At 34.2% G+C, this 25,104-nt stretch overlaps 3 protein-coding genes across 3 annotated transcripts; 2 read left to right on the forward strand and 1 right to left on the reverse strand.

Moving 5' to 3' along the window:
• Nucleotides 1–15,138: 15,138 nt before the first annotated feature.
• Nucleotides 15,139–17,501, forward strand: Dbp21E2 (putative ATP-dependent RNA helicase Dbp21E2). Its single transcript, XM_075297551.1, has 2 exons — nucleotides 15,139–16,637; nucleotides 16,706–17,501. The coding sequence occupies exons 1-2, from the start codon at nucleotides 15,783–15,785 to the stop codon at nucleotides 17,441–17,443; spliced, it is 1,593 nt and encodes a 530-aa protein (XP_075153666.1). The 5' UTR covers nucleotides 15,139–15,782; the 3' UTR covers nucleotides 17,444–17,501.
• Nucleotides 17,502–17,876: 375 nt separating this feature from the next.
• Nucleotides 17,877–18,989, reverse strand: Pex12 (peroxisomal biogenesis factor 12). The gene has a single exon (XM_075297552.1). The coding sequence runs from the start codon at nucleotides 18,879–18,881 to the stop codon at nucleotides 17,994–17,996; it is 888 nt and encodes a 295-aa protein (XP_075153667.1). The 5' UTR covers nucleotides 18,882–18,989; the 3' UTR covers nucleotides 17,877–17,993.
• Nucleotides 18,990–21,951: 2,962 nt separating this feature from the next.
• On the forward strand, nucleotides 21,952–24,542 carry fzy (cell division cycle 20 protein fzy). Its single transcript, XM_075297553.1, has 3 exons — nucleotides 21,952–22,401; nucleotides 22,461–22,773; nucleotides 22,833–24,542. Exons 1-3 carry the CDS (start codon nucleotides 22,075–22,077, stop codon nucleotides 23,783–23,785), a joined length of 1,593 nt encoding a protein of 530 aa, XP_075153668.1. The 5' UTR covers nucleotides 21,952–22,074; the 3' UTR covers nucleotides 23,786–24,542.
• The last annotated feature ends 562 nt before the right edge of the window (nucleotides 24,543–25,104 follow it).

The raw sequence follows: 25,104 nt of genomic DNA on the forward strand, positions 1-25,104 counted from the left end.
AAAATTTTCTATAGAAATAAAATTTTGACAAAATTTTTTATAGAAATAAAAAGTGGTGAAGGGTATAAAATTTTGACAAAATTTTCTATAGAAATAAAACTTTAACAAAATTTTCTGTAGAAATGAAATTTTGACAAAATTTTCTATAGAAATAAAATTTTGACAAAATTTTTTATAGAAATAAAATTTTGACAAAATTTTTTATAGGAATAAAATTTTGACAAAATAAAAATAATAAATAAAATTATGACGAAATTTTCTATAGAAATAAAATTTTGGCAAAATATTCCATAGAAATAAAATTTTGACAAAATTTTCCATAGAAATAAAATTTTGTAAGTTTTCTACAGAAATAAAATTTTGACATTAAATACAGAAATTAAATTTTGAAAAAATTTTCTGTAAAAATAAAATTTTAACAAAATTTTTTAAAAAAATAAAATTTTGACAAAGTTTTCTGTAGAAATAAAATTTTGTAAAAATTTTCTATAGAAATAAAATTTTGTAAAAATTTTCTATAGAAATAAAATTTTGTAAAAATTTTCTATAGAAATAAAATTTTGACAAAATTTTCTATAGAAATAAAATTTTGACAAAATTTCTATAGAAATACAATTTTGAGAAAATTTTCTATAGGAACACCATTTTTTATAGAAATAAAATTTTGAAAAATTTTTTTATAGAAATAAAATTTTGACAAAATATTCCATAGAAATAAAATGTTGACAAAATTTTCTATAGAAATAAAATTTTGACAAAATTTTTTATAGAAATAAAATTTTGACAAAATTTTCTATAGAAACAAACTTTTCTATAGGAACAAAATTTTTTATAGAAATAAAATTTCGACAAAATTTTTTTATAGAAATAAAATTTTGACAAAATTTTCTATGGAAATAAAATTATGACGAAATTTTCTATAGAAATAAAATTTTGGCAAAATATTCCATAGAAATAAAATTTTTTCCATAGAAATAAAATTTTGGCAAAATATTCCATAGATATAAAATTTTTTCCATAGAAATAAAATTTTAACAAAATTTTCTATAGGAAAAAAATTTTGAGAAAATTTTCTATAGAAATAAAATTTTGACAAAATTTTCTATGGAAATAAAATTATGACAAAATTTTCTATAGAAATAAAATTTTGGCAAAATATTTCATAGAAATAAAATTTTGTAAAAATTTTCTATAAAAAAAAAAAATTTGTAAACATTTTCTATAGAAATAAAATTTTGACAAAATTTTCTTATATAATAAAATATAAAAATAAAATTTTTCATATTGTTCTATAGAAATAAAATATAGAAAACATTTTAAGAAGAAATAAAATATTGCATAATGTTCCATAGAAATAAAATTTTGTAAAAATTTTCTACAGAAATAAAATTTTGACAAAATTTTCTATAGAAATAAAAATTTCGACAAAATTTTCTATAGAAATAAAATTTTAACAAAATTTTCTATAGGAACAAAACTTTGAGAAAATTTTCTATAGAAATAAAATTTTGGCAAAATATTCCATAAAAATAAAATTTTGACAAAATTTTCCATAGAAATAAAATTTTGTAAAAGTTTTCTATAAAAATAAAATTTTGTAAAAATTTTCTATAAAAATAAAATTTTGACAAAAATTTCTATAGAAATAAAATTTTAACAAAATTTTATATAGGAACAAAACTTTGAGAAAATTTTCTATAGAAATAAAATTTTGGCAAAATATTCCACAAAAATAATATTTTGACAAAATTTTCCATAGAAATAAAATTTTGTAAAAGTTTTCTATAAAAATAAAATTTTGTAAAAATTTTCTATAAAATTAAAATTTTGACAAAATTTCCTATAGAAATAAAATGTTGACAATATTTTCTATAGAAATATAATGTTGACAAAATTTTTTATAGAAATAAAATGTTTGATTTTGAAGACGGATTCTCAATTTATTGAAAATGTCTTTTTATTGAAAATGTTTGTAGAACAATGGATGAGTTGGATTTCTTTCACTGGCTTGTTTGCTTTGTTTATTCTGCACCATAGCACTTTAACCTGGTTGTTGAGCTTATGGCCTGTTTTTCCATATTTCCTTGTTGTTTCTTTCATGCTGCAGAAATTGACTATAGTACAAAATTGGAAAATGCCAAAAATAAAGGTCAAGTATCCTTGAGCAAGCCAGTGAACTTAAATACCTCTCATTCATATTTGTTGAGCCTTACCACGATTGTAGTTTTTCGAAGAAATTTAACAGAAAGGTGAAAACAACGAAAATGAAGTGTGGGGAGATGTCATGATAACAATGTAAAATATTCAGTGGAACGAAATGTGATAACAACGAAACATTTTTGCTTTTTAATTGGAAAAATCGACAATGGTAGACGGATGGACAAAATTTTCAATAAAAATAAAATAGTTACAAAATTGTTGAAATTAATTGACGTGATTGAATGTTTTGCTATGTAATAAAATCATTTTATATTACGATAATTTTATCATATCTCTTCACATAATTCTAAGATGTTTAAATACATGTTGTTTGAATTTTAACTGCTCTGTGTTAAAAATCCACTGTCATTGTATAAACACAATCATGTCGATTAACGATAAACGAAATAGTATTTACAACGCTTGAGTATAATAACCTTGATAAATTTTCAACTAACTATAGGCGAAATATTTTTTCACGACGACCCTTAACATATTTGTAGGAATGTGTTTTGTGAACGTATTGGGAACTTAGTAAAAATACATTTGCCATGAATTCATTTCATTTATATCTACCAATCAATATTCGTGTATTCCTTCTGATATTGACAAAACATAACGCCATTTGTCCCCAAACATATTACATGGTAATAAACTATTGATTCCCTGAAGCATTATTTGACTTTTGAAGGATCCATCAACTTTCTCTAATTTGTATTTGACACACATACAAGTACAATGGACTAATTTTTATTCCCTTCGTTTTCGTATTAACTTCCGTTGTGTGTTCCTTAGATAGCTGCAGGTCGTACATATACATATGTACATACATACACACGGTAAATGGAGGTATGAATGAATGTATTTGAAGATAAAAATAGCATATCAATCATATTTGTGACTACAACCAAACAAATGTTACCACAGCTAACCAATAGCAATCAAAGAAAACCAGGATTTGCAATTCGTTAAGTATTTAATTTCCTGTGCATTGTGTATTCTCAATATGTGTGGTCCATTCTCTATGCAAGCCCTTAGGTATGGGTTACACTTAGTGTACAATTAGGATTTCATATATCTGAAGCATTAAATTTCAACTTACATATATCAAAATTCAATTCTATTTGTGGTTTGATAGTAGAGAATAAAATGTAACACCACCCTGGTTTACAAATTCGAAATGCAAAATTTTGAATAGCCAATAATTCGTCTAACCATCCCTTCTTTTGTCATGAAATAATTTCAGTTCAGTTCTGTTTCGGAAAAGATTGAGACAATATTAGGGATGTTTTCTTTTTGCACTGGATACAACATTTGTATAGGCTATCCAGAACATCGTTGCACTGGTGTTCTATCCAGAACATCTCATCAGTGCAAGTCGCGCCGATCTTGCCAGATTGTGTTTTGATAAATTGACGCTTCATCGATTCACTATAGCACTTTATTGGGACTAATTTATCGAAAAACATGTAATTCAAAGTGGTATAGTGTCATAAATAATCGCAGCAGTAAATATTTATTACTAATTGGAGCATTTCATACATTAAAAATGCAAGATTTCACTTCTTTTCTGTGATTGTTTTTAAACAGCTGATGACAGTGTCGTTTTACAGACTATCAGTTATTCCGGATGGAATGTCGGTGTTTGTAAGGAATCTTACAGTGTGTCGGATCGATGCGACTTTTCGGCGATGACTAAATAATCGGTAAATGTGTTATCGATCCCATAAACATGCAGCAGTATCGATTATGCCTTCGGACTTAACTTATAATGTGCACAACATATGGGATATGTTCTACACGAGCACTGTCGTCCGGAATACAGAGAATGAAGCCGGCCCATTTTTATCGGCGGCGGCTATTGCTAATTGTTTGCCTCCGGCGGCGGCGGCTAGATGGCTAAGCCGATATAAATTTGTCTTATCGGCGGCGGACAATTATCCATAATAAAATCAATTTGGTGTTATCCGAAGTAATGAGATTAGTTGTACAACTTAACTTACAATCACATTTACACATAATTCAAATGTTCTGAGCAGAGAATGAAGCCGCTGAGTCGCGCCGCCGATTTTAGCCGTCGCCGACCCGTTTTTAGCAGTCGACGCCGCCGCCGAATACGTCGACTCATCTCGACTCAAATTTAGCCGCCAATTATGCGCTTTACAGACTATCAGTTATTCCGGACGACAGTGCTCGTTTCGAACATATCCCATATATTGTACACAATATCAGTTAAGTCCGAAGGCATAATCGATACTGCTGCATGTTTATGGGATCGATAACACATTTACCGATTATTTAGTCATCGCCGGCAAGTCGTATCGATCCGACACACTGTAAGATTCTTTACGAACACCGACATTCCGTCCGGAATAACTGATAGTCTGTAAAGCGCATTAATCTAAAATATTGATTTATATCAGAAAAATTTAATAATATTTGTTATAGTTTTTGCCAAAATTTTGAACTTTCCACCTTCAACCAATTAGTACCAAGTTGCTAGAATAGTTTTACAAAAATTTTGCTCAAAAAATTTGAATGAAATGTAAATTTGATTGTAAGATTGGTTGTACAACTAATCTCATTACAATTCGGAAAACTTAAAATTGATTTTATAATAGATAATTTTGCGCCGCCGAAAAGACAATTTTTTATAGGCTTAGCCGTCAAGCCGCCGCCGCCGGAGGCAAAAATTTAGTGTCAGCTGCCGCCGACAAAAATGGGTCGGCTTCATTCTCTGGTTCTGAGCAGAGAATGAAGCCGACCCATTTTTGTCGGCGGCGGCTGACACTAAAGTTTTACCTCTGGCGGCGGCGGCTTGACGGCTAAGCCGATATAAATTTGTCCATTCGGCGGCGCACAATCATCCATTATAAAATCAATCTGAAGTTATTCGAATGGTAATGAGATTAGTTGTACAACAAATCTTACAATCAAATTTACATTTAGTTAACAATTTCTGAGCTAAATATTTCCAAAAATGTTATAGCAGTTTGAAATTGATTGATTGTGGGTGGAAGGTTCAACATTTTGGCAAAAATACTACAATTATTATTATATTTTTCTGATTTAAATCGATATTTTTGATTAATTGGCGGCTTAAATTGAGTCGAGATGAGTCGACATATTCGGCGGCGGCGTCGACTGGCAAAAAATGATCGGCGGCGACTGAAATCAGCGGCGCGACTCGGCGGCTTCATTCTCTGGTTCTGAGCCAAATTTTTGCAAAATTATTATAGCAACTTGATACTGACGGATTTTGGGTGGAAAGTTAAACATTTTGACAAAAAATGCAACCATTATTAATAATTTTTTCTGATTCAAATCAATATTTTTGATTAATTGGCGGATAACTTTGAATCGAGATGAGTCGACAAATTCGGCGACGGCTTCGACTGGTAAAAACTAATCGGCGGCGGCTAAAATCGGCGGCGTGACCCGGCGGCTTCATTCTCTGCCGGAATAACTGATAGCCTGTAAAGCGCATTACACTACTTTTTCCCCCATTGTATGTTCGCCCAAATGATAGTGTCATTCCAAAGTTATTATTAATTCATAACATTTTGAGGGATACAGGATCCAAAATCTATGACAGTGTCCTTCATATGTGGTAATCAATTTCGACAATGTTGCACCTTTTTTCCCAATCGAAATCGCCATAAAATAAGAAAACTTCCCGAATGTGTTTTCTGTGCACTTTCATCTGTGAACTCTTCCAACATAGTATTCGCCCCAACTAGAAGTGTGCGCCTGAGTGAAATTTCACTCACACTCACGCACATTCACTAAGCAAAATGCGTATTCACGCACGATACGTGGGGTAGCCACTCATAGGTTAGGTTAGGTTATGTGGCAGCCCGATGTATCAGGCTCACTTAGACTATTCAGTCCATTGTGATACCACAGTGGTGAACTTCTCTCTTATCGCTGAGTGCTGCCCGATTCCATGTTAAGCTCAATGACAAGGGACCTCCTTTTTATAGCCGAGTCCGAACGGCGTTCCACATTCCAGTGAAACCACTTAGAGAAGCTTTGAAACCCTCAGGAATATCCCCAGCATTACTGAGGTGGGATAATCCACCGCTGAAAATCTTTTTGGTGTTCGGTCGTAGCAAGAATCGAACCTACTACCTTGTGTATGCAAGGCGGGCATGCTAACCAGTGCACCACGGTGGCTCCCACTCATTCTCATGCACATTAACGAAATGAAAACCAGTACTCACGTACGCTCACGCACTAAATATTTTTAAAGACTCACACTCACGCACGAATCACGGGAATGGGCAAAGGTAACAAAATTCATGAATAGAATATAGATCGACAGCTACATTAATTTCAGTTTTCATACGAGTAATAAATAAATCTTGATTTTTCTTCGAGAACATGAGTTTGCATAAATGTTAGTCACGCACATTCACGAACCGATTTTATTTCTCACGCACGCTCACGGACGACATATTTGTTTCAGTCCCATTCACGAACATTCACGAGAGTTACATCAGATTTTGTTCACGACTCACGTGATTCACGCGTGAAAACCGACTGTCAACAAAACCGTTTTGATCACTCTAGTCGCCCAAGAAATCAAATTGGAAGATCGGTCTATATAGGGGCTAAACCATAACAATGATCGATGACCCCCATATTCGCCACACCTCTTTGCGAACCTAAAATTTCTTTTACCTTTTTAATTTTAGCCAAATCGGATAAAAAATGAGATGTCAAGACGGGAAAGCAGTCCATATCGGTCTATATTGGGGCTATACCGAAAAATGGACCTATACACACCATATTCAGCACACCTCTTTAAAGACCTAAAATATCTATAGATTTTCAATTTCAGGAAAATCGAATGAAAAGTATATACGGCCGTAATTTCGGCCAGGCCGAATCTTATGTACCCTCCACCATGGATTGGGTAGAAACTTCTACGAAAGACTGTCATCCACAATCGAAATACTTGGGTTGTGGTATCTTAAAACTTCTTAACATCGTTTTCTAAATTGTCAGTTAGTCCATACGTGGTATATATTAGACAAAAAAGTTATGTACAGGTAAGTCTACAAATAATTACGAATCGATATGGACTTTTGCACGGTACGTAGAGAGCTAGAATTGAAATATTGGGGTCGCTTATATGGGGGCTATATACAATTATGAACTTGATATGGACACATTTTTGTGTGATTGGGGATCGATTTATCTGAGGGCTATATATAACTATAGACCGATATGGACCTAGTTAGGCATGGTTGTTAACGGCCATATACTAGCACAATGTACCAAATTTCAACTCACTCGGATGAAATTTGCTCCTCCAAGAGGCTCCAAAACCAAATCTTGGGATCGGTTTATATGGGGCTATATGTGATTATGGACTGATATGGACCACTTTTGGCATGGTTGTTAAATATCATATACGATCACCACGTACCAAATTTCAAGCAGATCGGGTGAATTTTGCTTCTCCAAAAGGCACCGGAGGTCACATCTGGGGATCGGTTTATATGGGAGCTATATATAATTATGGGCTGATAGGAACCAATTCCTGCATGGTTGTTGGATACATTTTACTAACATCACGTACCAAATTTCAACCGAATGGGAAGAATTTTGCTCTTCCAAGGGGCTCTGGAGGTCAAATCTGGGGATCGGTTTATATGGGCCAATATATGGATCGGATGAAATTTGCTTCTCTTAGGGGCCTCGCAAGCCAAATCGGGGGATCGGTTTATATGGGGGCTATATAATTATATACCGATGTGGACCAATTTTTGCATGGTTGTTAGAGACCATATACTTACACCATGTACCACATTGTGTAATTTGCTTCTCTTAGAGGCCTCGCAAGCCAAATTTGGGGGTTGGTTTATATGGGGGCTATACGTAAAAGTGGACCGATATGGCCCATTTGCAATACCATCCGACCTACATCAATAAAAACTACTTGTGCCAAGTTTCAAGTCGATAGCTTGTTTCGTTCGGAAGTTAGCGTGATTTCAACAGACGGACGGACGGACGGGCATGCTCAGATCGACTCAGAATTTCACCACGACCCAGAATATATATACTTTATGGGGTCTTAGAGCAATATTTCGATGTGTTACAAACGGAATGACAAAGTTAATATACCCCCCATCCTATGGTGGAGGGTATAATTATGGAGTATAGATAGAGCTATACGAAAACATAGACCGATACACACCATATTCAGCACACCTCATTTGTCTAGATTTACAATTTCAGGCAAATCAAACAAAAATTATGGTGTCTAGACGACCAAGAAATAAAATCGGTAGACCGGTCTATATGGGGCTATACCAAAATATGGACCGATGCCCAAGTATATCTAGATTTCCAATTTATTGCGGTTTATAGGTGCTCAAGACCCCACATGGAGGATCGGTTTATATGGGAGCTATATCAAAATCTGGACCAATATAGCCCAACTTCGAACTTGGCCTGCGTGCAGACAAAAGACGAATCTGTGACAATTTTCAGAAAAAAAGCGCCATTGTTGAATACTGTAGCGTGATTACAACATTCAAACATAAAGACCTCTACTATAAAAATTTTCACAACGTTGCAAGTAGCGAGATTTCAATACTAACCCAATAAACACAAACGTTTGAAAAATGCTAAATTTCAACAATTTTTCAAACATTTTTTCAAAGGATTAGGGTAATATTCAAGTTGAAAAATTGTTGAGAAAATCGCGTTCTCAACAAAAAACAGACATTACCCTCAACAGTGAAATTCAACACATTAGCAATAATATCTCAAGTGTTATCCTCAAATTGAAATGCATCGCTACTCAATAATTTGTCAAACAATTTTCGATGCGAGTCAATTTCAAAATTAACATCGTTGCAAATACTTTTCAACCTAAATTTGTATGAATGATATCCCCACTTCAAATTGAAAGTCAAAGCCAAAATTCTATAAATTTTGTATAATTTATTCATTTTCATCAAAATAAAATATATAATAATACACTACTCTAAATAATACACTACAATACCAATTGATAAATAATAATCTTATTAAACATATCAACAAATAAGAACAAAAAACAAACAAACAACAAAACTTTAAATATCTTAAACAGCATTAGTAAACACTTTTGCATTGATAATTCGATTTCCTTCCTTTTGGTGTCATAAAACAGCATTAACATTTATTAACATGCGGGCAATTTGAAATTAGGAACGCACTGGACCTCGTGTTAGAATTGATTTCCAACAGAAGGAATTCACAAAATATCCATTTTAAACTGTTAATAGCATATGAATTAAACTGACGATGTGATGCACATTTTCATCCAGAAGTTGTTGATTTCAACAATTTGTTGTTTTTAACAATTTTAATTGGTTGCACTTGTAATGTTTCTGGAAACTTTTTCTTGTCGATGAGCCACTCATTTTTCATTGGTCAGCTTCTTAAAGTTTGCAAGAATGTAGCATCCAAAGATCTTAGTTTTCTGCAAAGAGATTTAAATTTAGTGACTTCCCTAAAGTGTTGATTTAATTTTTCATATTGACGTACCAATTATTATAAACTATTTGAAGCAGTTCCAGTTAATTGTCCACCATTTTTTCATCGGTCAGCTTTTTAATGTTTTCAAGAACGTAGAATCCATAATTTTAGTTTTCTGCAAAGAGATATACATTTAGTGATTTCCTTAAAGTTTTATTTCATTTTTTATTTTCACTTACCTATTTTTATAAACTATTTGGTTATTTGTCTAAAATTTTCCATTTTTTTAATTTCTTGCAATTGACCACGAACTTCGTTGCACAAATAAGTATTGAAAATCACATGGTTTTTTCGTTGCATTTTAGGGTAGTGTTTTGTCAAAGTTTTCTCATATTATCTTCAACATCTTTTCAAAGATTTCGTCAACATTTTGGCAAATTGGAAGTAATTCACAAACAATTTGAAGATGTATTGAAGATGAGCTATTTCAAGTCAAGTTGAATTTATGTTGAAAATTATATTTACTCTCAAACTGAAAAGTTGTTGCATTTGAAAAACGCTCATCCTGTGTTTATTGGGAAGTATTGAAAACCACATGGTTTTTTCGTTGCATTTTAGGGTAGTGTTTTGTCAAAGTTTTCTCATATTATCTTCAACATCTTTTCAAAGATTTCGTCAACATTTTGGCAAATTGGAAGTAATTCACAAACAATTTGAAGATGTATTGAAGATGAGCTATTTCAAGTCAAGTTGAATTTATGTTGAAAATTATATTTACTCTCAAACTGAAAAGTTGTTGCATTTGAAAAACGCTCATCCTGTGTTTATTGGGAAAACAACAGTTGTTCTTGCAGCATAATTGATTTTGAAAGAGATTTTGTTGAAATCCACTACTATCCAGCTACTATTTCCCCATTGAAATTCTATTGAAACCAATTGAGAGGTGAGACGATATCTACTATGAGGATGTTTTGAACGTAGTGTGAACGTAGTTTCAGGTAATTCAGATATCTGGCAACTCCTCTTCTCAGCTGATTTTCGCACACTACCATTTTGAAACCAAAAATAAACTACAAATCCCATCGAAAAAAAGTTGGCAACACTGTACATAGACAGACATATTTTATTTTGCGGAAATAAATTTCATTTAATTTTATATTTTTTTTGGTAATACTGTTGACCCAGGCAATTCTCCTGCATATTTTGCATAGAATATGCCTGGACGTATTCCCCACGATATGGAGTATGACGTTACAGAGGTAGAAATACCCACATCAAACCAGCATCAACAAGTGGCCATTGCCGGCAACAATAAAAATGATGAAGTCATCAACCAAGCCAACGACCGTAAAAGGCAGCGGCTTGAAAATTCATTATCAACAAAGGACATTGTTATTCCTGACCTGTCGGAAAAATTAAGAAATTTCCAACCCACTGACCAGAACAGATTTGGCATCCTTGGAGTGTTGGCTGATGTCAATATCGAAAGCCCCAGTACCAGCTCGCAACCACCAATCAAAAACAACATCAACAATAACAAAACTACACAAAAACCAAAATGGTGTCCTCCCATCTACATCTATAATGTGAACATAAAAACTCTAGTTGACAATCTACGGAGCACAATTCCAAAATTTTCCTTTAAAATCAAAAACATTAACAAAAATAAAAGCAAAATTTACTTTGCAGATACAACTGTCCATACGTCAATGATGGCCATTTTAAGGGAGAAAAATATTCATTCCTATTCTTTCACACCGAAAGAATTGAAACAAACATCTTTAGTATTGAGAGGTCTCACTTCTGACACTGAAATTGACGAAATAAAAACTGAGCTTGACACTATTGTACCTGACACTGTTGCAAAAATAAACAAATTCACAACTACAAATTCCATAAAAAACAATATTGACACTGGCCTTTTCCTCGTTTCATTATTTCCTGGGAAAATAGTAAGTGATGTTTCTAAAATAAACAGTCTACAAAACCAAATAGTTGTATGGGAAAAGCCCAAAAGAAAAGAAATGGATATACAATGCCGTAGATGTCAGAGATGGGGTCACACTGCGAAAAATTGCAACTCTAGCTACAGATGTGTAAAGTGTGACCAAAGTCACAATCCTGGTGAGTGTCAAAGAAAGCGGGAAGATAATAATGAACCTTTTTGCAATAATTGCAAAGAACCTGGACATCCTGCAAACTGGCGAGGCTGTCCCACTTACAAAAAATATGCAGCAGCCAGAAAACAAAGAATTGCCAAAGCGGCAGAAGAACGTTCCATTGCAAGGAATAATGTCCAAAATGCTATTGGTGTTTCTCGTATTGTCCCTGAGCAAAGTTTTGCCAGTCTCTTTAATGCGCGTCCTGTATCAAGTCATACAGGACAAAAACCATCCATTATTGAACAATTTATGAAGTTAAGCTCCCTTTTCCTTGAGCCAGAAGAGCTGTCAATTGAGCAGGAAATAAACATATTCCTGTCTGAATATTCAAAGATGAAAAAATCTGAGGCCAAAACAGAATTTATTCGTATTTTAAACAAGATTAAAACTAAATATGGACCATAGAGTCATAAATTTTTTAACTTTCAATATAAGATCTCTGGTGGACTCCAGCAGACAAATTGACCTCAAAAACACTCTATTTCTCAATAAAATAGACATTGGTTTCATTCAGGAATGCCACCTGAAAGGAAAAAGGAAAGTTAAACTAGATGGATACAACTTTGTGTATGACAACTCACCATTGGGGGTTGCTGTAGTTCTAAAAAACACATTCCTTTACGACAAAGTTTTATTAAATGATGTCGGCATCAAAACATGCCTGATAAAAGTCGAATCCTCATTTAATAATAACATAAAACGATATTTGTTTGGGTCTATTTACATTCCATGTAATCATCCTGCTCAGCAACTTGGAAATGATCTGGATAAACTACTCCGTCTTTGTCAAAGTTTTGATGCTTTTGTGCTGGGTGGAGATCTCAATTCCAAAAATTCCGCATGGGGAGATGTCATCGAAAATTCGAATGGTAAGATACTATCCAATTGGCTGGAAAATCATACTTTGGATATTACCAGATTATGTGATTCTGCTCCATCTTATCCGAATGGCCCCTCTTATCTCGATCATTTTTTGGTCAGTCCTCATCTAATCAGTAGAAATGTTGCGAATTTCCAAATATCATCATTATCATCATTCTCAGATCATTTTCCACTTAAATTGAATTTAAAACTTCAGCACACTGGCTTCCTTCTGAGAACTCCAAATACCATAATATCATATAAAAACACAAATTGGGATAATTTTCGCCGTGACTTGGATTCTGCCTCAAATCGATTGATGCCTCCGCACAATAATAATTTGGAAAATATAGAAATTGATAATTTAATTAATGGATTTAATGAAACATATAAATCGATACATAATACTCACTCCCAACAAATCCAGATCGTTGATAATAAATTCCCTTTGTCAGAAAGAACTAAAAAACTTTTCAAACTTAAACACAACTGGCAGAAGCAACTGAAAAAAATCTTTCATCGGACAGGAAACAGAGTGAGTATTGAGTATACCATTCTTTCAAAGCAAATACAGCTGTTGAAGATAATCATAAAAGAATCCGTTAATATTGAGCAAGCAGAAAAATTTAATAAGAAATTGCAAAATATAAAACCTGGTCCGTCCGCCTTTAAGGAAATATACCAAATAACTGGTAAAATAAAATCTCCATTTTGTAGCCAAATTGTCATCAACAATGATGTTTCCAAAAATCCCAACGAAATAGCCCATCACTTTCAACAATATTATAACACAGTGTTTCAGAGAACAATTCCTCGTCATCCAGTCTCCGATTTAAATACAAAAGTACCTGCATACATTAGTGCCACAACTCCTCATATTTACTCATTCGATGATGAATTTAGCGCTTGCCAAAATCCTGATAATCTCCATTTTACTAATATAGAGCGGATCGGAAACATTATCCAGAATACAAATAATAAAAAGTCAAGTGGGATTGATGAAATTTCAAACTTTATTATAAAAAAATTCCCCAGTGCAACATTAAAATTACTTACATGCATTTTTAATCACTGTATCAATAATGGATATTTTCCCTCTGCTTGGAAAGTAGCAAAAATATTGCCTATTAAGAAAAAAACGGATAGTGCTGAACCGGCAGATTTTTGTCCTATTTCTCTCCTCTCTAACATCGGGAAACTTTTTGAGCATGTCCTAAAGGAAAAAATTGAAAATGGTTACATAATTGATCCAATTCCAAATTTTCAATTTGGTTTTAAAAAAGGTCATTCCACCCAACATGCTCTTTTGAAATTTCACAACGATATAGTTTCACATCTCAACTATAAAAAATGTACTGTTGCCATTGCACTAGACATTCAAAAGGCATTTGATTCTGTATGTCATATGGGAATCTTATACAAACTTGTTGAATTGGAAACTGACCCATTCATCGTCAAAATGCTTACCAGCTATTTTACAAACCGAAAATTCTCTGTAAATATTCAAGGAATATCATCCAGCTTAGGTGAAGTAAATAGCGGGGTACCTCAGGGCAGTGTCCTGGCACCAATTCTGTTCAACATTTTCCTGAACGATTTTCCACACACCCACGCGGACTCACAGGCAATTCTTTACGCAGATGATTGTTTAATTTACGCCCACAGCACTTCCCCGGCAGAGGCGCTACACAAAGCAACACAACACCTCCAGCTCATTAGCGATTTCTACGTAAAGTGGGGAATAACAATTAACGCATCAAAATCTGAAGCAATATGTATAAGAAATGCTTCCGGCAAATGTCCCAGATTTGTAGTTCCAGAGAGCAAGTCACTGAAACTCACACTAAATGATATCGAAATTCCCTTCGAGACAGAAATAAAATATCTGGGAGTCACTTTCGACAACTTGTTAAAGTTCAACACTCATGCCCGATTATCACTGAAAAAGACAAAACGTATACTTGGGTCATTCTCATACATTCTGGGGAATAAATACTTACCTCAAAAAACAAAGCTCCTACTCTACAAAGTAGCCATAAGACCAATGCTGATATATGGATTTCCGATCTGGTTCACTATCTCCCCGACAGTGGCTAATGAATTAGAAATCTTTGAACGGAAAATATTAAGAAAATGCATCAACAAACATTACCAAAGCCGCGTAAAAAAATACTCCAACTCATACATTTATGAAACTTCTGGAGTACAACCATTATGCAGTTACGCCCTCAACCTCCAGCGATCATTTATAGAGAGGCTTGCCGCACATGAAAATGAATTGTTGAGCACAATTTACAACATTGAAGAAAATTCTAATTGGACTGATTCTAAATACCTCTCGTCTGTTGCCATCATTAATGAATTACTTGACAATGAATCAGCCAATCTTACCTTGCCACAATTCTTCCAGAAAACGACACCTGGAACACATAGAGGATAAATGATAATTATATTTAACTCTCTCTTATAAAATAATCTTTTAAAAGAAATATGTGCAATCATTTATATTAGACCATAAGTCATATTATAATACTTACGTACCTACCCTATGCTCATGCATATTCGCTTCAACTGTGATACTATTGTAAAGACAAATACTTACCATTGTACCTTAAAAGCTATTCTTATTAGCCCTCGACGCTATTATACAAATTGTTAATTCGTTTTAAGTGTTGTTTTTAGTAGTAGATTTAGTATTAATCATTTATTTATGTTTTCAACAGACACCCGCGCTCTGTAAGACAACAACAAAGGTTAATGAGCAAGCCTTTTTTTTTCATTCATCTCATGTGCCATGTACGCACAATCGATAATTGTTCACTATAAAGCAAGAGCTATGTTACATTATTTAACTGTGTATTAGAACAAGACAGATATAGTTCTAAGTTTACCACTAACTTATCGATAAGTTCATATCATCAATGTAATCGAAATTAATAAGTCTCAAATAAACATACTTACTTACTTACTTACAAATCCCATCTCTGATAACAACAGCTGTTCAAAACAATGTAAACATTGACCACCTCGTTTTTATTACCGGTAGTATTAATAAAAGAAAATTATTGAATTCTTCAAATAAAAATGTTAAACTTAATAACGAGAACACTTCAAACAAGTAGCCACCAACGATTATTTGCCGCCACAAAAGCTGCCGTTAAACACACATCCCAACAAAGGAAACCAAAGGAAAAAGAATCACGACCACCGATTATACAATGCAAACGACAAAACTTTAATTTATATGTGCCGGAAGAAACAACATGCAAATTTGGAACACTGCCCCTTGCCTCGTCGGGATGGTTGCACAAAAAATCGAAAGGCGATTGGTTCACCATCAGTCCCACAATCGGCGAACAAGAGCAACTACAAGAAATGCATGACATAGGTCAATTTTTAACCACAACGGGTTTGGACATTGATGCGACTCTCTTACAGAATCTAAAAAATGAATCAAACATCACACAATTAACGTCCATTCAATGCGAAGGCTGGCCCAAAATCTATGGCTATAATCATACTCTAATTGCAGCTGAAACAGGATGTGGTAAAACCCTATGCTATCTAGTTCCTATGATCCAGAGAATTTTGCAAAGGAAACAGACAGCGAATAAACGAAAAATGAATTCTCCTTTGGCTATTATTCTAACGCCGGGTCGTGAGCTAGCCGAACAAATTGGCAATGTTACCCGTAAACTTTGTACAAATATGGATGTTGTGGTGAAGACCATCTTGGGTGGCAATACAAAGCAAATGATGATGAATCCAGAATTCGACGATGTCGATGTGGTAGTAGCATCGGTTGGGGCCCTCAGTAAATTGGTAACAACTGGCATATATCGCATGGATCATGTACGTCATGTTGTTTTGGATGAAGCCGATACTTTACTCGACGATAGTTTCTCGGATAAATTGGTGCATTTTTTGAAAAGATTCCCAGTAAGTTAAAGCTTGCTTATATACACATATAGATGGCTAATATCAAATGATTGTCTTTTTCTATATAGTTTCATAAAAATCTCAGCCAAACTGATGCAGAAGTTGGAACCCAAATGATTCTAGCTTCCGCCACAATGCCTACCAACATCAGAGAACTCCTGCATAGAGTTATCGATGTGGAGACTATTGAAGAAGTCGCAAGTCCGCATTTGCATAAACTCATGCCCCATGTAGAACAGAAATTCATACGAGTCAACAAAGCCGATAGGCCGGCACATTTACTGAATATCGTTAAAAAAGAGGTCTCACTGCGAAGACCTGTCATTGTATTTTCCAACAAAACACCCGCGTGCGATTACGTCTCGATTTTCCTCAATAACAGTGGCATCAATTGTCTTAATCTAAATGGCGATATGCTAATGAAAATTCGTATGGGACGATTCGATCAATTTCAAAATGCCGAATGTGATGTTTTATCTACAACTGATGTGGGTAGTCGTGGACTTGATACAACCCGTGCTCGACATGTTATCAACTATGATTTTCCTTTGCATGTTTCCGATTATATACATCGAAGTGGTCGTATTGGTCGCGTTGGTACCAGAGAGAGGTGTACGGTAACGAACTTAATATCCTCTAGACGAGAAATAGATGTGGTTCAACGTATTGAACACGCAGCAAGATGTGGTGGATTGTTACCGGATGTAAATGCAAATATAAAAAATATTATAAATACGAAAATCATGAAGGAAATGAAGGAAGCGGGAATTGAGATTCCAAATGGACACCAAGATCAGGCATTTTGAAGTGTTCTATGTTTTTGTTTTTAAATTGTAAAATAAAGGCTATGTTTAAGATAATCTATTTAGCATTTTTTAATCGAAGGGGTGGCAATATATATCAGCCCTTTTACCAAATTCTCTTAGAAGATGGTATAGAATCCCTGGAGTTCCCTTCAACGTGTTGCAAATAATGTAGCATGAAAGCTTTATACCCTGAGTGTCACGATGAGATAATGGCTTCGGGAAAAATCTCCAGTCTTGAATATTTTTTGTATAATTGGTTAGGAGAGGGTGATATAAATTAAATTGGACTTCATGCATTTGAGATATGTTCCCGGTTTTTAGCCTTCGAACATAAAAAACTTGGCAATTGTTTTTAGTCACTTAGCTATTTCATCACAATTAAATTTTCTAAATCATAGATTTTTTTTGCAATAACTCAAAACCATAATAAGGCTTCCTTTTACTTATATCAAATTTTTAATACAAAAATTAATTATCCCTGAAATACAAACAATATCATCCCTTATCCATAGTAATACAATAATAAAAACAATCTTCATTTATAATGGCACTAGGATTCGTAAATCCTAATTAAATCGTCTATGCTTATGGCATAGCCCGTTACGGGACACGTTGGATGAGTTTTCAGACGGTTTATTATACATTTCCAACAGTAGACATAGCCAGATACACTACACGCTGTAGGATTATCAATTTTCATTAAACAAATGGGACATTCTCCGATCGGTGTTTCACATTTCGTAGTCGCTTCCCAGTCTTCATCTTCCAGCGCTTTGGGGTTTTTAAGGGTTCCACCTATTTTACGCCTTTGCTCATTGGAATACCACCATTGTATGAATTGCAAAAAGAAAGCCAAGACTTCCAGTAACTTCAATACAATATATGTTGTCTTATCATCCTTGGGTGGCTGTGTAGGGTAACGTAATGTCAATTGCAATGCTCGAAATATGGGCGAATGACTTTTAGCATATTTCACCAAATACATAAAGGTATGTATTGCCTTACTTGCTTTGTAGACATTAAATAATTTCAACACATATTCTTCCCATGGAGAGGCTTCATCGTTTTGCACCCTTGTCTTCAATTTGCGTTCAATCAAAGGTAATACTGTTAACAATGTAGCTGATAGCACTTCTTGTTTTCTACTCAACAATACTCCAGTGGCACTATCTGTCCTTTGAAGACCATAAAAGCTTTCGCCAAAAGAGGAGCCACGTTTTCTCAAATACATATATTGTAAAATCCATGTAATTATTGGTGAAATATCTTCCCTCACGCTCTGTTTATTGAAGAGCTTAAAGTCCACTCGTAAACCCAAAAAATCACAAATCCTACTCAAAGCAGGATATATGAGATTGTCCAGAGTTTCGCCAGCAGCTATTTCAAATATGGAGGGTATGTTTTGTAAATTTTGCCGCACATTTGCTCCCTCAGCCATTCTGTAATCTTGTCTACAATGTTTTTAATTGCTCTATTATTTTTAAACAAGTTGTTGGGGTAAGATTTGAGCAGATAAACAATTACGGATGTGAACGTTAAAGGGTTCTCTAAATCGGACGCACATACAACTTTTGTGTCAAATGACACTACCTATTAAGGTAGTGTCATAAAAGACAATTCTGAGTGTGTAAACATAACAACAGCGAATGGCGAGAGGCGAAAACATGTTTAAAGGTAGAATTACATACCATGCGTTCAATGCGTACTATGCGTCCGATGATTGAAGAGTTGAAATTTCTCTTTGATATCAAAAGCTCGAATAGTATGTCGCAAACAGAAAAAAATCAACCCATCCATCAACGCACGGATTGACGCATGGTGTGTAATTTAACCTTAAGGCCTGATTTTTTCTAGAACTGGATGCAAGGTTTGTATATGGCTGTTTTCTTTTAGTACCCAACAAACACAAGGACAATTGCTCAAATTGAATTCTAATCTAATACTACGTTCGCACCCCTGTCAGCATTTCAAAGTTCCATTTCATCCTCATCGCTACCACAGACTCGTAAATGTCACCACTACCATCGCGAACTGTGATGGGGGAAGCATATCAAAAAGTACAAAATGTACATGAAAGTATTTTGCCATCACTACTGTTAGAAGAGCCATTTTATTTTTTGTGAAACGCCAAGCGCAACCAGCTTGTTATATTTTATTTAAATAAAAAATAAAAATAAAGATATTACGCTTAAAATTGTGAAAGGTATATGGTGAACAATTTTCGACTTTCCAAATAGAATAAAGTGATCGTTTTTCCAATATTTTTCCAGGCACGCTATCTCCATAAATAAAAAAAAATAAACAAACTGGCTGATAGACGCTGCAATATGTAACTTGCTACTTAAAACTCAACATCATTCTTTTATTAATGCAAAAAATTATGTTAAATGTGATGAGATAAACCGAAAAATGCTATATTTATAAGAAATTATAAATGTTTAATCAAATCAATAAACATCTACACAATCGTGTTTTACTTGACCACAATGATTCTTCTACAATCACCTTAAAATGCACTTTTTCTGATAGTTTGCAGGGGTTCTTATTGGCGTCCTTCGAAATTGATCTAAATAGGCACCTAATAATTGCACTGATGAGAAACTTTTTCGTAGTAACTTGGCGTGGTACAACTTCTCAATAGTGACGGCGCTTTTCCGACGAGTTTTTGATGTCGTATATGATTGTTTTCGACGTAGTGGGGATTCTCAGAAGCGCCCCCAAATTCAAAAAATGTTGGCTGGGACTAGACACAGAAATCCTCCTAGATCTCAGTAGATTTGAAATAGGCCAATATCAGCTGGCTTGTAGAGGATTTCAACAAAATCTCTTTCAAAATCCCCAATACTGCCTTGTACAACTGTGGTTTTAGTACTAAAAATGCGCTTTTTGCAATCCTGCCACAATTTTCCTTGTAGATGAATGTGTGTTCGCGTGTACACACACGGGTTTGTGTTTGTATTGATATATTTACAAACAGCTGTTAAATACTCAAATCTCGTTATTTCGCCAGTCCGAACACTTGAGATTTGTAAAGAGATTTTGGTTCTAAATAGCGAGATTTCGTGTCTAGTGCGAACGTAGTATAATTCTTTGAAAAAATGTTTGAAAGCGTATTGAATATAAGCATTTCTCCAATGCCTGTGTTTATTGGGTACAGGAAGAAAGATTTGTATGAGCTATAAAGAACATCTCATCAGATTGCATTTTGATAAGGTGGTGTTTTTTTGGATTTACAATAATAATTTATTCTAACTAATTTATATTTCATGATTTTAAAATTCCTTTAAACATGTTATGTTTTTTATATCTATCAACTATTGTTAAGTAAAAAATATATAATATTAATGTATTGGCCTTGTAGGCTTTGGGTATTATATGAAATAAATAAATAAAAATAAATAAATAAAACATGAAAAAAGTCGTACAGTGTTATAAATAGGGCTGTCATTGGGAATCGATTGCAAATCTGGCTGGTATTGCCAGATTGAATTTCGATAAAAGCTACTATTCACAATAGTCATATATTATAGGATTACAACATGGCTGAACAAGAAGGTTAAATCATGGGCCCATATGATTACAATTTTTTTATTTCGACAAAATTTTAAGATGTCAAAATCATATGTTTATGGTGGTTGCAGCTCTCCAAATAACACTGCATAGCAAATGCATCTCAAACAAAATCACACATTCATAGCTGGAGAATTATTCGAAGATGACTTGAGTATCTTGATAACATATGCCAGACCCAAAATACCACGCACATCAGTTTTTAAACTGCATCATGAACTGTTTTTGTTAATAGCTGTCGAAGAGCCATTTGACTAACTTCAATTCTTAACTTTGGTGGGTGTTATAGTCTTATTTGTCTCATATCGGCGTTCCTCGGATGAATTATCCACTTCACAATCACTCATAGGTGACGCAATTAAATTTGAACGTTTATTTTTCTCTGGATTTGAATTATTTTTTCAGGACAATTGAAAGAATAAATAATTGCCACTTTTACCAATGCCATACGATTCTTTTATCAGCTGATTTTGACTTCTTAAAATTGTAAACAACATATTGAAATTTTTGTTTTTGTTATCGTGATTCAACCTCCTTATTCAGCCATGGATTACAAGTGAAATCCAGTTTTTATAAGGCAAATAAGAGTTGAAATCTAGTAAAAGTGGATTGTGAATGAGGTATTATAGTTTACGATGTCGTTTTATGTTTTTGTTCGATTGATAGACACATGTGGGTACTTTAACATATTTAGGCATCATCATCCAAATTTCCGGGGGATATTTTAATTATATTCTAACGGTCTTTTGATTACTAAAATAAAATTAATTTAAATCCAGAAATTAATTAATTGTTTGAAAAATATTTGAATTTTAGCATTTTTCAAACGGTTGTGTTTATTGGGATTGTATTGAAGATATGAGTACTCATTTAATTGTAACGTGTACTCAAAAAATTAGTCAGTAACGAGTACTTGTAATCAATTACTCGTTACTTTACCAACACTACTCTATAGGCGCGAACAAATCAAACACCAAAACCGTACATTGTCGTAGTATCTTTTTGTAGAATACATCGTCAATAAAGCCTTAAACAATAGAAACAAAAAAACTTTGATCAAAATGTCTCAATTCAACTTTTTCAATGAAATTAATAGTGCCCTTACCATGGATGGTGAAATTACACGTGGACCTGTGCCAAGATGGCAGAAAAAGCTACTGGAATCATCGAGCCTGAATCAATCGACAACTCAGCGTTCTGTTCTTAGTGTTTCGTATAACACCAGTTTTACAGGAGCAAATCCTCCAACAAAGACTCCAGGAAAAAATGCTGAGGCTAAAAACAAAAAGACACCTACACCCAGTAAGGGGTCCAAGACACCAGGCGGAGGTGGAGATAGATTCATTCCCAATCGTGGAACAACTAATTTCGAGTTAGGCCATTATCTGGTAAGAATAAAGACATTTTTTTCTCGAATTTATATAAATGTAGAAATTCCATTGCGCAGATAAAACAAGAACAGGACAAATCAGAAAATGACGAGGAGAATGAAAGTGGAAATTCCAATAATACCAACAAAATGACTCCGGCCAAAGCAGAGCGTCAAAAGTTAATATCGGACACCATGCAGGTTGCCGATGGCAAAACTACACGCATTTTATCATATCAAAACAAGGCTCCAGCTGCTCCGGAATCGCATACAAATCCCTTGAAAGTTGTGTACTCCATCAAAACTCCTATATCGACTAAAAGCGGTTCACGCTATATACCTACAACTTCGGATCGGATTTTAGATGCTCCCGATATCATTAATGACTATTGTAAGTCTAAGATGCATAAAGATTTTCAAGGATTACTTTTACTACATATCTTTTTATAGATTTGAATTTATTGGACTGGAGTGCGGATAACATTGTGACTGTTGCCCTGGGTAATTCAGTTTATCTATGGAATGCAGTCACTGGTAACATAGAACAATTGGTAGAATATGATGAGGGCGATCACGCATGTGCCTTAGCCTGGATACAAGATGGACAGATTTTAGCAATAGGCAATAACACCGGAGCCGTGGAGCTCTGGGATTGCTCCAAAATTAAAAGACTACGTGTAATGGATGGTCATTCGGCCCGGGTAGGAGCCTTGGCATGGAATTCCTTTTTAGTTTCTTCGGGAAGTCGCGATGGTACAATTATTCATCATGACGTTCGGGCTCGAGAACATAAAGTAGCTAATCTAGCAGGACATACTCAAGAGGTTTGTGGTCTCAAATGGTCCACAGATTTCAAATATCTAGCAAGTGGTGGTAATGACAATTTGGTAAATGTATGGACTGCAGCTAGTGGTGGTGTTGGTACTGGTACTGAACCACTTCATGTTCTCAATCAACATCAGGCAGCAGTACGGGCTTTGGCCTGGTGTCCATGGCAGCCCAATATATTGGCTTCGGGAGGTGGGACCGCCGATAGGTGTATTAAATTTTGGAACACTAATAATGGTTCACTTGTCAATTCTGTCGATTCCAAGTCGCAAGTGTGTGCCCTTTTATGGTCTAGAAATTACAAGGAACTTATATCGGCCCATGGCTTTGCAAACAACCAATTGACTATATGGAAATATCCTTCAATGGTGAAACAAGCCGAGCTAACTGGACACACATCAAGAGTACTGCAGATGGCCTTGTCTCCGGATGGTAGTACAGTCATAAGTGCTGGAGCAGATGAAACTCTACGCCTTTGGAATTGTTTTGCCCCTGATCCGCATACAGCTAAGAAATCCAGTGGTGCCGCAAGTAAAACAAAACAACAGAGTGTTTTCCGTCAAAGCATACGATAGAGGTGGAGCAAAGCAAATATTTTGATATTAGTTTCGTAAATTTCTAATTTTATTAATTTTTATGCAATTTTGCCCAACTATATTTTTTTCTTACATTTTTATGACTTTTTTTTAACATTATTGATAGTTTTAGTCAGAATATTAGGAAGGAGGCTTATATTTTCGTAATTGGCCTATAGAAGTAAGCCAGAAATAACGCCAAATCTAATTTATCTTCTTCGGAGTAGGTCTATAGCTCATCTGGCCCGTTTAAATTATTTAAGAAATTTTGAAGTATTAAACTAAGTAAAACCTGGTCCTTTACCAATTGTCATTTCATAAATGGGCGGAAGAAGTTTGCTTGCATTGGAAATTTAATGGTGTAATTACTTCAAATCCCCTTTGCGAAAAAAAGTATTTCGCAAATCAAACTAAACATTTTCTACATAATAAATCTGACCTTTTGTCCATTGGAAAAACTTGCGGAGAAATTTGACATAATATAGAGAATGTGTATATGGTCTTATGTAGAATCAGGCAACGGAACAACAGAAGATTGTCTGCAATGCACATCACCTTTTAGCGAGCCGTCATTAGTTCTGACTATAAAATTAAGCCTTTATTATTTTAATTAGTATTTTAGTTATGGTTATTCTATGTTTTTTTGTAACGAATTTGCCTTTTTCAATCATGTTTAGCAATGTAATCGCCAAAAGTTTTTTTGTATAAAAATGTTTGTAAACCTATTTATTGTAATAAAACAATGACTAACTTTCAACCAATTTTCCCCATTAAAGACGAAGAAGTAGGTTTAGAATGACCGGATCAGACATTTCACTAGCTGTGCTGCAGGCACAGTGGAAGTCCGTTAGTCTTTCATAACAAAGATATCAAATTCTATTCCATGCTGTGGTGGCACTGTCAAAAATAATTTACGTACGTAAACACTTGTTCGGGAATCTGTATAAAATATCTACAACTAACAGCAATTCCACTCTATAAACAGAGAAGACAAGATGGCTTCAAGAATTGTAATCAAACTCAAACTACTACTCTTTCTCGAATTAACAGGGGCCAAATCACCGCATTCGTCATCGAGTTCTGTTTCGTATCGAGAAACATTTCGATCGCTGTAAAATTTTGGATCACCGCATTCGATCGTAATTTATTTTGTCTACTACTTTTTTATATTGTTTTTGTGTGTTAAAATATATGTGTAAAAATATATTATGAATCCAAGTGTTTTTTCCTCGTTTTCGGATTCAGACGATGAGTACAAAGTGGCATTAATAAGGAAAAATATTCGTGACAAAAGCAGTCCTTTAGCATTGCCTGAAGTA

The sequence above is a fragment of the Haematobia irritans genome, chromosome 2 (assembly GCF_050003625.1).
Source record: "Haematobia irritans isolate KBUSLIRL chromosome 2, ASM5000362v1, whole genome shotgun sequence".
Lineage (NCBI taxonomy): Eukaryota > Metazoa > Arthropoda > Insecta > Diptera > Muscidae > Haematobia > Haematobia irritans.